The sequence below is a fragment of the Dermacentor silvarum genome, chromosome 11 (genome assembly GCF_013339745.2).
Source record: "Dermacentor silvarum isolate Dsil-2018 chromosome 11, BIME_Dsil_1.4, whole genome shotgun sequence".
Classification (NCBI taxonomy): Eukaryota; Metazoa; Arthropoda; class Arachnida; order Ixodida; family Ixodidae; genus Dermacentor; species Dermacentor silvarum.
The window spans coordinates 75,404,866-75,420,764 of NC_051164.1; the positions used below are offsets into that span (position 1 = coordinate 75,404,866).

The 15,899-nt window shown below is 42.3% G+C and overlaps 2 protein-coding genes across 2 annotated transcripts in view; one reads left to right on the forward strand and one right to left on the reverse strand.

Moving 5' to 3' along the window:
- Positions 1-1,334: 1,334 nt before the first annotated feature.
- Positions 1,335-8,028, reverse strand: LOC119433038 (putative phosphatidate phosphatase). The gene is made up of 3 exons (XM_037700190.2): positions 7,605-8,028; positions 3,294-3,445; positions 1,335-1,709 (listed from the first exon to the last, which is right to left on the reverse strand). Exons 1-3 carry the CDS (start codon positions 7,687-7,689, stop codon positions 1,536-1,538), a joined length of 411 nt encoding a protein of 136 aa, XP_037556118.1. The 5' UTR covers positions 7,690-8,028; the 3' UTR covers positions 1,335-1,535.
- Positions 8,029-8,615: 587 nt separating this feature from the next.
- The window catches only part of LOC119433037 (zinc finger FYVE domain-containing protein 9), a 43,753-nt gene continuing 36,469 nt past the window's right edge, over positions 8,616-15,899 (forward strand). Inside the window, exons 1-2 of the mRNA XM_049659099.1 lie at positions 8,616-8,751; positions 12,464-14,475. Of these exons, the coding sequence (XP_049515056.1) occupies positions 8,694-8,751; positions 12,464-14,475 (2,070 nt within the window). The 5' untranslated portion in view covers positions 8,616-8,693. The remainder of the gene's footprint in view (positions 8,752-12,463; positions 14,476-15,899) is intronic.

Genomic DNA, 15,899 nt, shown 5'->3' on the forward strand with positions numbered 1-15,899 from the left:
AAAAAGGACTAAAGTGCAATATGCATGTAGCACCTGGAAACCAGAACTGGAAGTGAAACCAAAAGGAGGCCACCCACCAAGGCTTTTGTGAATACCACATCACGACTGCTGCGCATGTGGACATTGCTCACATCAAACACCAGTGGCCAGAAGAGCACTAGTAGTAGTGCCTCGCGTCTCTTCATTCTTCAGCATAGGTGTTCTGGCTGCGATGCTCAGTACCTATACACCTTGCCGTTCCTATATCGCTCATTGACTAAGGGTGCACATTTACACTTCCACACTTTGCTATATAGAATGTTGAACATTTTCTTCAATTCACCGAAAAACTTAAGCACGAAGTTGCTTGAAGCCAATCATAATCACGTTGCAGATGTGTACGTCATTCCTCCGTGATTGCACCATACAGCACGAGTCATTTCCAGGGTATGGGAGGAGGGGTTTTCGGGTATACAGGGTGTTTCACTTAACTTGGGCAAAACATTAAAAATATGCAAATGCTACGTAGCTGGACAGAACCAAGGTAATGTTGTTTGCCATCGCTTGGAAAACTCGGATTATTTCTTGCATTCTGCCAAATTAGATAATTAGTTTTAATTACTTAATAAACTTCACAATTATTATAATTAGATGAAAAGTGTCAATGAGAAAATTGTGGAGCAACATGAGAAACTCCCTATAGAGCTTTCTGTTGTTCAATACGTGCTACATAAATGTGTTTTTCCGAGCGTAAAAGATGCCCGCAAAGTACTATTACATGATGCTGAGTTCTGGCTTCCTGTGTTTGCTTTTGTATTAATACATACAAAGTGCTCAATGTTACTTGCTGAAAATAAATAACCAACAAGCCCGACTGCCTTTCTGGCTGCCATGCTGCAAAGGCGCAAGAAGATGCAGCCAACGTCTCTCATGTATTGTGCTGTGCAATAATAAAAAACGCTGCTATGTTTGTTTGATTTCACAGCACTAATACAGTAGGAAGTTCTGTTAGAAAGAGGAAAAGGCACATACTCTTCTCTCGCAAGGTGAACTTAACAGAGGACATCTAAAGTGCGTCATTGAGGGAAAGGTTGGTCAAGGATGAGAACGATAAGTAAAAGTAGAGGGGGCACTATGTGTCAGTGGTGTTGGGAGTCTGAATTCCATCACTGGTTGTGGACTAGAGGTAGCAAGATCAAGAAGAGTCAGTCTAATTCGGGCTGTACTCTCAATAAATTTTTCAAGAGATTGTAATGCCTGGCAAAGAAGTGACAAAGCCCCTATAATTGTAATGCCTGGCAAAGAAGTGACAAAGCCCCTATAAATGGCCAGACAGAAAGAGTATAGGTCACTGAGGGTTCCCAAAGGAAGAGTTATGGTGCCTGCACGTCCTCTTCAGGCAAGCTAGCTCGGGTGAGGAAGCGAGGTACTTTAGGATGGCTTGCATGGCTTGGAAGTGGCACCAAAGAATTTGAAGGACAACGAAAACAGCAAGACAATCACCAGGTGCACTGACAAGTGAAAGTTTATTTCTTGATACAGTGCAGAATAAATGCTCAACATAAAGACGTGAACCTCTCTATTCCTCTGAAAAGCTTGTGCCAATGTGTACAAAACAATGTCCATACCTGTAGTGATGGTGGCACCTTCCATTTGAACAGCAGTTTATTGCTCGTGGTGATCGTCTCAGGCACACGCAGTTTGGTTCGCGTTCCCTCCAGCACAATCATCTTTAGAATAGCGCAGAAAGGAGAATGCGAGCAAAAATGTAGGTAGCAGGAAAAAAACTTGTCATTCGTCACTGCCGCATCTTTATCTACGATTTCCTACTAAGCTTGCCAACTTGCCTTTTACGAAAATAAAAAAAAAGAATGGTCGGGCCCTTTTCCAAGTGTGTCTCAACTTGAAGCTATTCCTAGGTGCAAATGTGGGAGAGCACTGCCTAGACTGAACTAGATATTCTGCTCCAATAACGCCTCAATGATGCTTGCAATGCAAAGTCTACTGAGAAACACATCCTCATGCCAGAGCACTCTAGGAGATATGTGAGTGTGTTGATAAAGAGTTGGCTTTGCAATCAAGGCAGCGGCAGCACTGCCTTCCACTTTATAGATTCACGAGTGAGTGTCGAGCTGAGAGACGTTAAAAAATATGTTTGCAAAACGTGAGTGGTCAAATCTGTGTTTTCTTCTTCTGGGTGTGTCATAATTCATTAGAATATGCAAAGTTGCCTGAAACCCATTTCACATGGTGCAAACTGTCTGCAATTCCAACTGCACTGCCAAAGAGATGGCATGTTACGCAGTTTGGAACATGTGTGATGCAGAAATGAGGAGCACCGCTTTTCACATGCATCATGGAGGACTCAAGCTTGGTGTTGCAAGCGTTGGAGATCTATGTGTGATTATCGTGTGATTTGTGATCATTGTGTGATTTCACTACCACGATTACATGTTCACACACTAGAGTAAAGAGTCTGCAAGTTTTTTTAAAGTCTTTTTTTCCCCCTTGATATCAACATCTAATCTGAACCATTGTCAGCCTTGCCTCAAAAAGTCAGGAAAGCATACTTGCATGTGACACGAGAATATTTTCTTGCTTGTGAACAAAGAGCTATGCACCTGTCTTAATGCATTGCTGGCTTTTGCAAGCAATGCAAAAGCAAAGGCCTTTTGACCTTTTTTTTTATAAGTGCGCTCTGTCTCATCTGTTTGGAACAGTGGGCACACAAGGCAAAATGTCTGCCTAAGGCACTACTGAGATTGCAGCTTGGATGGTTAATGTAAGCGCACCAGCAATTAGAAATTATTTTAATTTCTCAAGTAATGATGAGTCCTTTTCCTTTTGCTAATGAGCAGACAGACTATTGTTTTTCAAACAGCTTCCCAAGTTATATCACTGTAAATTAATCTACTTCTAATTCACATTTTTCATTCTGCAGAACTCAAACATCAGGTTTCTCATTTAATAACAAAGCTTTCTCTATTCTAAAAAAACAAATAAACACCGTTAAAATATGCTCTTTCATCACATGTTGAAAATGTTGATGCGTTAAACACCGTTAAAATATGCTCTTTCACCACGTGTTGAAAATGTTCATGTGTTGTTTTGTCAAAAGCCACTATTTAGAAGTGCATATCAAATGAGTGGATATTCCTCCTGTTTGCAACAAAATAGGCGTAAAATATTTGTTCAAGCACGGCAAGTGATGTAGCACGCCTCAGAATTCTACAAGCAAGTTGCCATTCTAATATACCTAGTGCAATTTGTCATTTTTCAAAAGCAAGCAAGGAACTTATATTTACAGCACTCACCGTGACAATAGGTATGAGAATGCCATAGGTGTAGAGCATTGGAGATGTGACGGTGGAGTCACGAAATGGGTACCTCAGTGATTCATCATCGCAGAAGAAGCCACGCTTAAATGGCTTGCCAGCCAGGAAGAGGACAAGGACAGGTATGCCAACTGGAAAAGATGAATACTGTCACATTGTAGTGGCAGTGATGAACCAGAGAGCACCAACACTGTAAGTCACGAATCTAACTCTTTAATGGGCAAACTCGTACCCAGAAAAACAAGTAGCAACTCAAAGCACAATGAAAGCGGTGAGCACAGTTGTCAGTCATCGAAATCTGATGTACAGGTCAAGTACATCGGCTATTTATATGTGACTCATTGTACATTCCAGCATAATAATTGGTGCTTTCGCACATTCCAGAATGAACATCACTACTCATGTTGAGCATGCAATCTGATTAGGTAAGATTCTTTCTCTATAAAATCGGTGGCAACAATTCTAGAAAGTTCCAATACATGAAAGCACATCTTGCGCCAAGCGATAGCTTTGTAACAGTGGTTGCCAGTGAGAAATGGTCACCGAAAGAAGATAACAATTAACAACGTATACGTGTGAGTATGTAACAAGGTAATAAGACAACTTTAGCCTGCAGCAATGAATGTACTAAAGCAATGAGACAATAAGTCTGCCGCCAGCTGACAGAAAAGGAATGCTGCTGCAGCTCAGCGACATTCGTTGTTTAACCACAGTTAAGTGCTTCATGCCTTCATCTTCCTGTGAACTTTTGTCTTGTTTGGATAGCTAGCAGGAAAGTGACGACAGAATCACACAATCACAGCAACGTGTGCTGTATTTGTCAAATTGACAGTGGAGATGCCTAGGCTAATTGATTTCACATAGCAGCTCAATGCAACACTTGTTGCTCTCGCTAATTAAAGTTAAAATTGTGCATGTACCGTCAGCTTTTATACTACATTCTAATGCGCAATGTGTAAATTTGTGTTCACGAATTTCTGTAGCGGTGTGGAATTGTTACGGGGGAGATATTCAAACAAGTTTTTTTTTTTTTTACATATTTACACAGAGACAGTGAGCAAGGCCACAAAAACAAAGACTGAGACACATTTCATCCGTTTTCTTTTCCGTTACAGCGCGAGGGCTTTCAGTTCATCCACAGAATATTTGGCTCACAACAACATTTGACTCAATCATCAAATTTAATCATCCTATTCGACTTAATCCTCAAATTGGACAGCTGCTACAGCTGCTACTTGAAAGACTGAATATTTTTGTTTTAATATTACACACTGACGCAAATATGATTTAAAAGTGGATTGAAAAGAAACAGTTAAGCCCTTGCGGAATTGCAACTCGGGTGGTCAGAAATGTGCACCTAATATAGCGCATAATCAGTTCCAGTTTTGGAAGGTGCAACTCCACTCTTGTAGCACAGGCATAAATAATAAAATGAACCTGCTATAACTTTCTCAGCCAAACTGTATGGTAAACCTAATGTCATCTCCCTTCATAAGGCTTTGCAAATAAACATTATTACCAAGGGTAGCAAGTTCTTTCTTGCTTTTTGTGGAGATTTCATGCTGATTCTTTTTATAGTATGTTTTTTTTTTTTCCACTCTTCATTGTGCACAGAAGAGGTGAGCTCTGCAGGTGGTCACTACTAGAATGTCGCACTCAAAACATGGTGACAAATAAATGCTCAATTTTTCAAAGGAACCTTGCACAATAGGTTTTTGTAACGGGACCCATTGCTTGTTAGTCAGCGCTGACCTGCACTGTGTTAAAGTGACTACTTGCACGCGTGTTTGTGCAGTGTGCGTTTGAATAAAAGAGAGCGGAAACTGCGTCTTTCACATTGCTCATACGTTGACCTTGTATGCAACATCCTGGAAACAGTGAATTTCAGTACACATTTATCAGTGCGTCGGTTGTGCTTAGCATTTCCATGTTCGTTCAAGCACTCTTTTCTCGCTGGCGATGCCAAATAATTGGCATATACTATGCTGTTTCATCCTCAACTCCCAGTGAGCCAAACTTACAATTGATTCCCCAGTTGGGCGTCACAGCCAGATATTTTTTTTTTCTTCTCTGAAGTGACATTTCTTTTGCTTCAATATGGAGTTCAATGACTTGACACCCATTAATTATCTGTAATGTTCTGGCTTCATTTCTGAGACTTACGCACTATCATGTTTTCTAATTTGATGTCATTATGTAGCTTATGAGTCTGTCGTTTACAAATATGTCTAACAGCCTTCTGTAAAAATACCGTCCAGGACTATTCAGGTCCTTCTTTAGACAAGATCAAAAATGAGTGAATTAAAATTTTCTAACTGTAATACAGAGCCACTTAACATAAAGAGCTGCTTGAAAAGTTGCATGGGAAATACAAGATACAACTTCCTGAGTAGTGTGTTATTGAATGCTCTTAATTGATAAAAAAGATGTTAATCCATAGTCAAAACATACCAAATAATTGATTCTTCCAGGGATTTGTAAACAATTTTTCCTATATCATTATTATTTTAGCAGTTTAAATAAATGTTTCTCAGTGGTAGCATATACGTAATAATAATTTTATATAATATATTCTACGAGGCACTAAGGACCTCTTAGATTGAATTGCACAGAAGAACCATATGAAGCCAACAGACAATGATCGAAGCCAATGAGAGCATGGAAAAATTAATATGAATTTAAAGCATAGGGAAGCTAAGCTATATTAAAAATTGAAATGTAGAATTATTAACCCCACAAAAGCCAGAGATTTCTTTAAACAACTTGTTCACCTTTATTTCCGGCCTGTAATTGCAAATTTGCACCGAAATAAACAAAAATGTTACTGAGTTGGCAATTAATAAGTATAGTAGTCATTAAATTAGTAATTGGTTTTCTGACCTATCCACAACTAAAATTTTGCTTCAGTGTTAGAAATGCTATTATGGGTTTTGCATTAAGTTTCTCAGGCTTAAATAAGCATTTTGAGGTGCCAAACTCGGCGAATCGGTAATGACGTGTTGGCTGCCGTGAGGCCACAATGTCTTGTTAGCTGAAAATAAGCATTGTTCTAGCAGGAAAAGGTACGATAACGAGTGCTTTTTTCTTTTTTTTTTTTTTTTTTAACTCTCTCTAGCTCTCAATTTCATGTCACCTGTTAGAACATTATGTTTGGTCTCACACAAAGCCAACCAGCTTTTAGCTCTTCGATAATTCTCATGGCATACTCGAACAATCACTGATACGGGTGTCACACATGCACTTTTCGATCGCGATCCAGCCCGATATGACTCGATCGCAAGTGAAAGTTCACCGCGTGACACCTATATAATATATATAGCTTGGTTTTACGGGTTTAACTCTTCCATTAAAAAAAATATATTATGAATACAGCGTTGTGCGGCATTTTTCCATATAGTACCTGTTTCACCAACAAGGTGTTCCTGTTTACAGTTATTTTTCATTGTCGCACGTTTTCTTTACTTGTTTCTTTTTTTTTATCTAGGTGTGTGTGACCGTGAGCGCACACCTGTTATAGCAGCGATTTTAATTGTCTCCAACCTCGATTCGCTCCTCTTAAAAATGGTCTCGACCTTTTTGCTGACCTTTTGCGACATTCCGATCTCCATCGAATTACATACAGCGAGCATGCACTTTCTTTTTCTAAACTCGCAACACATTTTTCTTTTTTTTTATGTTCTCTATTTTGGCAAGCGTTTTGGGAAAGCATCGAATATGTTTCATATCATAATACAGCGCAGTCAGCTATGTTCCCCGCTCAATCACCGTTGCTCTAGCAATCATAGGCGTGTCCCTTCCTGGGCCGCTGTCCTTGTAAGGATGCATTATTTATGCATCGCACAGCGTCTAGAGACGGAGGGCATCGGAGGGTAGCATACGGCCGCCCGAACGCACCAATGCAAGAACCCTCGTGGTGGTCTGACGGGTAATCGAGCGCGTTGCTTAATGACGAAACCGAAACAGCGATGGTTCTTTTTTTTTTTTTTTTTTTTTTTCTAGGACCGCGATCAGGTGCAGCACATTTTTTTCGATGCTATGGCCAACGAAAATGTGACGCGGAACCTGCTCGCGCTACGCTCGACTTCCTTTTGTTTTTTGCAAATAATAGAACTATACTGAAAGTCGGCATTAGCACGCTATCGCCGCGCAGGCAGTCGCAAAGCTCCTATCGGAGCCTCCCAAACGCGCTACGCTCGGGAAGAAGATATCTCAGATCAAACATCCGCGCTGAGCGCAAACAGTCCGTAAGCACTTTCAAGGCGTGGTATAACAGGGCACTTCCCGACTCACCTGCACAGAGGCACACGAAGTGACATGCCACGGTGAGCGCAAGGTTACTGCTGTGCGGCATTGCTGGCAACGATCCTCGGGGCATTCACGAAAACGAAAACCAGCGGCGTTCGTCTCTTTCCTGCCTATCAAAGGCACACCGCACTTTCGCAACTTCACTCAACTGCAGTACTTTTATCGCTGCACCGTCCCACACTACTACCCATAGCGCGCCAACTGCGGCAACACTTGCGGGCTCTTCCGCTGCTTTTATGCTGAAACGCTGTAGCATATAGCGCACATAGTGGGTCTACGCTCGACTTTCAGTTGAAAGCATTCTAAAACTCAGCTGCATTGTCAGCGATATCAAGCTGATGTCGGTAACGATGCTGTTGCGGCAATAATTGTACGTTAGCGACCGCAGCGCTACAAAGCTTGCAGCGAAGAGTGTGAACATAAACTTTTTATTTGTTTGTTCGTGTGCGTGGATACACTCAGTAGACATTTTTGGCCCAGTGTGGTGGTATCTGTCGGCAGTGGAGTTTGCGTCGAGTGGTGTTGTGCTTTAGTGGCGGTTGTAATTTGTGATAAAAAATTTCTGCCCGCTCCCTTGACTGCTCGATACTTGCCCGCCCTCGGGTTTTAGCCGTCTTGCGCGCTCCCCTAGGGGCCCTGTGTCCGTCATCCGCGACTCCGCCGCGCGGTTATTTTCCTTCGCCCACGGAGCTCTCGGACGGGCGTTGGAGACCCTGTGGTGTGTTGTGTGCCAGTGATCGTCATCACCGCGGGAGTGTATTCGCTACGTCGTTGCTAGTGCCGTGTTGGTATTCTGCCGGTTCGCCTTGTCGACGTGCGGGCAGCTTTACGGAACACTGCTCGCAGAGAGACCCAACGTGCATCGCCGTGGTCGATTGAATTATGATACAACTGCCGGTTTCAGCAGAGGTAAGCCGCCGACAGAGCAGTGCGAAGTTCCTGTTGTTACATTTTTTTTTCTCTCTCTCTCTCCCTACAAAACTGTGAGCTCGTTTCCCGTTCGCTCCTTGCCCCCCTCATTCTTTAATTTCTTTTTTGCAGTGATTCGAAACGTGGCATGGATGTCAGGCAGCGATGGACAAGTTTGCAGTGGATCTAGACAAAGTGCTTGACGAGCTTGAGCAAAGTGAAGGTGGGCGTTAAGACTCATGACATTCGCGGGTTTGTTGATAGCAGGCGGCTGGGTGGCGTGACTTGCTAAGCCAGGACGAACGGAGAATGTTCGATATTTTCGGTTCTCTATTGCTGTGTTGCGAAATAGAAAGTCACTACTACCGGTTCCGCCCTTTAGTAGCTCGAACGCCGACATGCGCGACGCCTTGGCGGCCAACGTTGGTAGCGGCATCAGACAGCAGTGCGGCGAAGCATCGCTGTGTTCCCTAATCCTTTCGCCAACAAACTTATCGCGCTAATTGTCTTGAACTGACCCTGGGCCACCTGCTGACAAGCCCCTGCATCCAATATCTTATCGTTTACAACTGGACCAAGGTTGTTTGCTTGAGGAAAGCTTGTGTCGTACTCCGAGGCTTTGGCCTAGATGCTTTCTAAAAAGATTGTTTAAAGCCACTTACAGGAAATGAGATAACAGGAAATGCTGCTGAGACACTCTTAGTAGTGAGATCTGAAAAACTGAACTAGGTTTTGGCGAAAGCTGAAGCCACTAGACACCACTTGTACTACTAACAAGTGGTGTCTCGTATTTCTTATGGTGGCACAAACTGTGATCGGCCTGTCACCTTCGAAGGATTGTTAATACTAGCATTGGTTTATGTAGTTTTTAATATAAACTAGGGATCTTAATATCTAAAAGTTCATCATAACTTGCAAACCTCTTGTTGAACATGTCATTTTGCACAAGAAGCTCACCAATTTTGTAGGAACATATGAATGTTTAACCACTTCCATATATCAAATTGAATACTGATAACTCTATTCAAAACAATGTGGCACTATTTGATTTTACTTAGTTCTCGAATATACTGAAAATATTGTGTACAAGTTGAGAGTTTCACTTTCCAGCTAGCAGCAACAGAAAGCATCTACTTTTCAAATTCAGCAACAGATATGATAAGAAGAACCGTCTCTATAAAACACCTTTATCACCTTGGCGTTAATAATAGAACAACATAGCCTTGAGTTGTCTAATAAGGATGTCACATTGTGCACTTTTGATCAAGATCGTTCCGTATCAAACTTCTTGACTGCGATAGGTTGCCTCCAACAGCTTGTGCAAAGGAGCCAATCGTGACCGATAAATTCGATCCAGATCAGGTTCGATCGCGATCAAAAGTGTACTGTGTGACATCCGTATAATACAAGAGATGCATATAATGCAAGCTTACCTGTTATCGCCACTTTAGCTATGGAGGGGCTATTCACTGCAGTGTCACATACCAGGATAGAAAAGTGCAAGATCCTGGCATTGTGCCACAACAATTCTTTGAATATCAATAACAAAGATTGCTTGAGCAAGGCTGTTCAGTCACTTTGCCCAGGTAATGCTAAGCCTCTTTTTCATGCATCTGAATTTGACAGATTTTAGACTTTCAACTTAAATTTGTAGTTATTTTTCCAAATATGAAGTAAATTTTTGAATTCTCATAATTGAAATGCCATTACCAAATATTTGTTTCTGTGCTACCTGTAGTGTCGTGTTAGCTTCAGTGATTCATAAGAATAGTTATATGCACCCTGTTGAAGTGTTCATCAGCTTTCGGAAATATATGGTGTCATTTACTGGTGCTTGTAGTAACCTTGTAGACAAAAAACGAGACAGCCTTTAAAACTTTCCTGCCATTGTTCACACCATGTTCCATGCCTTTAACTGGTATTCTGGTAAATCCAGAACTTTACCTATGCTTAGTATTCATAGAAATAAGTAATGGCAGTAGCTTCACAGCCATGAGTATGCTGTGGATCTCTTGCGCAGTAGAGCAGATGATGGCAAACCCTGGAACGAGAAGCAAGAGTTGCCCAACGTCTGGTTATGACTGTAGTTGTTGTACAGGTATCAAACATTTATGTGGGTTATTTAAATTATGCAGTAACTTGCTTTGTTACCATTTCTTTGTTACAAAAAAAAAAAAAAAGCAGCAGCTTGCCAGTGCACCCTGGTGTCACACTCCTACATAGCTACAGACCTAAACTTATGTAGTCTTTGTCTGTACTCATTTTTTGTTTTCATTTGACTTTTATTTATTTCTTTTACAGACAAGTCTATAAAAGCTCGACAGAAGGCTTTTCCTTTGCACGCAGTCTAATAAGCAGGAAATACAAAATAAGCATATACAAGTTTCACAGTAGTGGCTTTAGATGCAAATGAGTAAAACGTATTTTAAGTATCATACACTACCTGAAATATAACAGAAAAGCAAACACAACAATTCCAACACCTGCACGTTCAAATGCCGATGTACAGTGACATAACACAGTCATATATTGTGTCCTAGTTTTCTATTACACAATCAAACTGCAAATGAGGCATCTGAGAAAAATACTTGAATGCTATAAAGCCTGATAACGAATTCAATAATTCTGTTGAAGATCGTTTTAAATTAACAATGATTTGAACACTTTCTTAGGTATTCTTTTTCAAGGAGGAACAGTGCTAAAGACACGTACATAGGTGAAGGCACATGGAAAACATGTTGCCCTGCATTTTTTTTAACGAAGCTTTAGCTTGGGAGCTCCATCCCAAGCCATCTTTCCACTCCAATCCACATTGGAGTGGAAAAATAATTTTTTGCAGCAACCACTGCACCAATTTTCATTAGGTTTGCTGCATTTAAAAGAAAAGTTAAAATCTAGTGACTGTAGAAAGCAGATTCTATATTTCGGTTTTCAGTTTCTTTTTTTTTTTTACCGTCATGAAATTTGGAAATAAAAAAAAAATAGCTATCAGGTTTACAACTCTCTAACTGAGCAATGAAAATCGATATCACAATTATGTAAACTACATCTAATAGTACATCTAAGGCAGCCAAAATTGATGTATTTTACATGCTTCTGAAATTCAGCACTAATATGGGAGTAGGACTTCTGCGAAACCCTCATTAACATTGTATCAAAATAATGTAACATATAAATTCAAATAAAAAATTTGCCCGCCTTAGATGCTAATAGATGCAGTTTACAGAACTGCTATATTTGGTCTTGATGCAGAGTTATGGATGTGTGTAAACCTCAGTATTCAATATTTTTTAAACCTACTATTTTTCAGAAAATTTTGTAAAAAAATCCCAAGCCCTAAATCAGAATTATGCTCCCTATAGTCACTAACACTTAACATTTTATCTCGAATGCAACAAATTTCATTCAAATCGGTCGAGCGGCTTTCTCATAACAGCATTTCTGCGTTTAGAAGGTGCCAGGTATTCTACATATTGTCTGCCTTAATGCATTCTCTGTGGTCTGTGGACTCGTGTTTGGGAAGCTTTGTTCTCCAGATCCAAAAGTGAAAAACATGACCAAAGGCACCATGCACTTTCAAATGTGTTCATTAAAAAAAAAAAAAAAGGAAAAGAAACTTCCAGGACTCATTGCTTGATAGCGCAATTCAAGTTCAATATTCAGATAGAATTCAAGAATTATTGGCCAGTATTGCAAAAGTCTAATAAAAAAGTTAGATAATTAACAGCGCTGCAGCTTTGTAAGGATTGTTTCAGTAGTAAATACTACTCATTTATAGCCAATTTATTCTTGTTGATATTTTATTGCAGCTGGATTTTAATCCAGAGGCCCCTATTCGGGCACCCACATGTTGCTCTGGGAGATTGAACCCCTTCAGTCAGTTGGCGAGATCTGAAAAGAAAGGGTGATAAATCTGTGTTGTCTGAAACTTGCAGGCTTGCTGTCAGAAAGGCTTCCCGAGACGCAACTTCATGCCTTTGAAGTGCCTAGACCAGCGACCCAGGCAATCCCCAAGTGTCGTGGAGACGTGCCGCGACAAAATGGGGACCATGCCATGCCTCCTCCAGTCCTCCCTTCTGCCAACGCACAAGGATTAACAGACTCCAAGAAGCCAAGCAGCGATGACGCAACTAGCGGCAAGGCGTTCTTCTGGGACGGCAGTCCGACGACAGTGCTTGACTCAACCGCAACATCATTGTACTCGGAGAAAGGTGTCAGAAATGCCCCTGTGCACATGCCCTCAAGTGCTTCACCGTCCATCCCTTCGGAAGCAACAGCTGGTCATTTACGAGAATGTGTTGACTCTTCTGGTGCATGCAGCGTTGGTCATAATGTGTCTGTCCCAGTGCAAGTCAGTGGTCCCGAACGAACCTGTGGTTTAAGAGACTCAGTTGAGTTGCCCAGCTACTCTTCCGCACAGTTGCCGCCTTTAGTGGCTCCCAGTGGCAGCACTGTTTCAAGTGTTTGTGGAAGGGCTGTTTCCGCGGCTGATGGTTGCAGAAGCAGTGATGGTGGTGTTATGTACAATGGGCAAGTGAGTAGTTGTGGCGATGAAGCGAGGCTGGGAACGAACGCTGCAACTGAACAGTTAGCGTTACGTGTGGAACCAAAAACATTGCCTGCTGCATCTGAAGCAATCGAAAATAGAGTTTCTGATGATGGTGCTTTCAGTGATGGGCTTCCAAAGAATTCAGTTCCTCAAGACAGCTTTCAGTACCCTGATTTGCTCTCCTTGAGTCCCGTTGGGGATGCCTCTGTGCACAAGAGTGCTGAACCGCTACAGTCACTCATTAGCTTATCTCCCGACGGTGCAAAGATCCCAGATGCAAATGGCACAAAGTTGCTTCCACATGATGGTTTGACAAAAAACAATGAAACAAACTATGCTCCTTCATTGCTTGACAGTGAACACTGTCCTCCAGACATTGATCTTAACAAGGCCTCCAGCAGTTCTAGAAAAGGAAGTGCTAACTTGGCATCTAGCAGACTGCTAGATTCACAAACAGTTTCTCTTTCTTTGGAGAGGCCTCAGCCTTTATTAGCTGCATCTGGAGACAATGCTACCAAGCAGGAAACTGTTGACAGTCCTGCATGTCCCGTACGACACACTTTGCAGCAATCTTCTCCAGAAGCTAAGGACGAAACAGCCTCTGCAGTAGTGTCAGAAGGTCCTACTAGTGATTTGTGTTTGCAGGACAACCACAAAACCGATCCAGCTACTTCTGTGCAACCTTCAAAAGGAAATGATGTCCTTTTGGCTGAGCCAGCAGAAGGGCCAGGCTGTGATACATCTGAACTGCCTGTCGCCCAGTCTCCTGGCCCTGCCAACGTTGCTGCCTCTCAGGGGCAACAGGTTTGCGTGCAACCTTCAACACAAGACTCAAGTAAAGATGCAGATGCATTGTCAACGTCTCCATCCGAAGCATCGTCTGCATTACCTGCAACGCCACCTGCTTCCCCACCGAAAGTACGGACACCCGATCCTGCCATGCTCTCCTACTCCCCACCACGGTCGTCGTCTGCTCCTCCTGGTGCGTTGCCTGCGTCTCCAGTCAGAGCGTCATCTGCCTCATCATCTCCAGTGTCATCTGCTTCGACGGGCCCATCCACGGACGTACCCGATGACACTTCACACCCAGAGGATGTCCCTGCGTATTCATTCGGGGACGAGGCTACTGTGATAACTGAGGCCCGCTGCCTGGACGAAGAGCCCGTGGTTGGATTTGACACTGCACCCGATGTCACCGACGAAGAGCTTGACCGGCTGCTGCAAGAAGAAGAAGGCGAAGGCGAGCGAAATTTTTTACCACCGCTGAGCGAGGAGGAGCAGATGCTGGGCAAAGTGAAGCCCTTCTGGATCCCCGACGAGGAGGCACCCGCGTGCATGCTGTGTTTTGGGCGCTTCACTGTGCTCAAGCGCCGACACCACTGCCGTGCCTGCGGAAAGGTGCGTCATATTACTAGTGCTGTGGATGTACTACCTATTTTCTATACTTGATTTCATACTTGGCAGGTAATGCGGCAGAAGCTATGCAAAGTAGTGTGGTCCCAGAAGCTCATTTTGGGCGTTTCACGGCGCACTTGTTTTTGATCTGCAGCACTTTCTACAAAACAACTACTTAATATATTACAATTACAACTTGTGGACGTAACGTGACCTCAGATCACATTTGTGCACCTGTTTGCTTCTAGCGTGAAACATATTGTGTTTTGGTCACGAGTGCAAGTGTTGTGCTGTGGCTGAAACGTGCCACAGAAACATGTCACTCCGCTCATTTGGTGGTAAATAGGTTCACATATGTAACACCTTCCATGTAAGAATTGCATCATATTCCGTGACATAGAAGTATGAAAATTAATGTTACATTAAAATACATGATGCATACCTATATCTTTGTAATTTGGTTATCTTATCAGATACTTCCAGTGTGCAAAGTAAGGTCTACTATTAAAGGGACCCTGAAACTATTTTGATGATTTTATACAAACGTACTGAATCATTAATAGGTCCTTCTGATCATTAAGTGGCACATTTAAGCATTCCGCATAAATCATGCATGTAATAATATATTACAATGCTTTAAAGATGTGCATTGCTCCCAATCGCAGCGGCGCCTCTCCCCTCAGTTTTCAGCCCCCCCTCCCAATTGACGCATTTGCCCAACTGATGTCAGTTGGGCGAGCTATCCGATTGGCTACCCAGTTTGCGTCATCAGTAATTATTCTAATTTTATGGTGAAGAAATGTTGTTCTTAATAGTTGAAATGTTGGTTAAAATTGTCTATAAAAAAAGTTACATAAAGAGAATACACAACGACAATTTATCACTATACTCAAGCACTTCAGGCACAAAGCAAGTGTCGTCCGCTTGTGTTACAACGTGCTCCATGTTGACGAGAGCTGCGCGGTCAGTTTGGTCTCGAGCTTTCTTTTCGCGAGCACCATAGTTCTCCCTTGTTGCATTGTGGGCTGCAAAAGTAGCAATCAGCAATATGTCAAGCTGCAACATCATTTCCCTCTGCAAGGCCACAGACAAGCGGAGTAGCTGCAGCGCATCCGACTGTCGGTATCCGATTGACGCCAAGATCTATGGTTTGCGGCCGTCACTTCACGCCAGACAATTACTACCATAGTAGAGAGTTTTAGCGTGTCTGGTCTTCAGGTAAACACAAGCGGACTGGGCATTTTACCGGATGAGCAGAGGCACAAATGTGAACGGCCTATACGGTACAGCCACCTGGTGGCACATAGCTCAACCAAAGACAGAGCTAATATAGCATTGACTAAGTGTATTCTACTTCGCTGCTAATGTAAATTTTCAGCAGGAGCGCAATTGTGAGTACATTGTCTTTTTAAATGTGTAAAAATCTG

What these genes read in the sequence shown, in the direction of transcription:
- LOC119433038 (XM_037700190.2), bottom strand. Translation starts at nt 7,689, where the DNA reads ATGCCCCGAGGATCGTTGCCAGCAATGCCGCACAGCAGTAACCTTGCG. An exon ending in CTTCGTGTGCCTCTGTGCAG is followed by an intron (nt 3,446 to 7,604) that starts GTGAGTCGGGAA and finishes CATCTTTTCCAG; the next exon opens with TTGGCATACCTGTCCTTGTC. An exon ending in TTCTCATACCTATTGTCACG is followed by an intron (nt 1,710 to 3,293) that starts GTGAGTGCTGTA and finishes GCTATTCTAAAG; the next exon opens with ATGATTGTGCTGGAGGGAAC.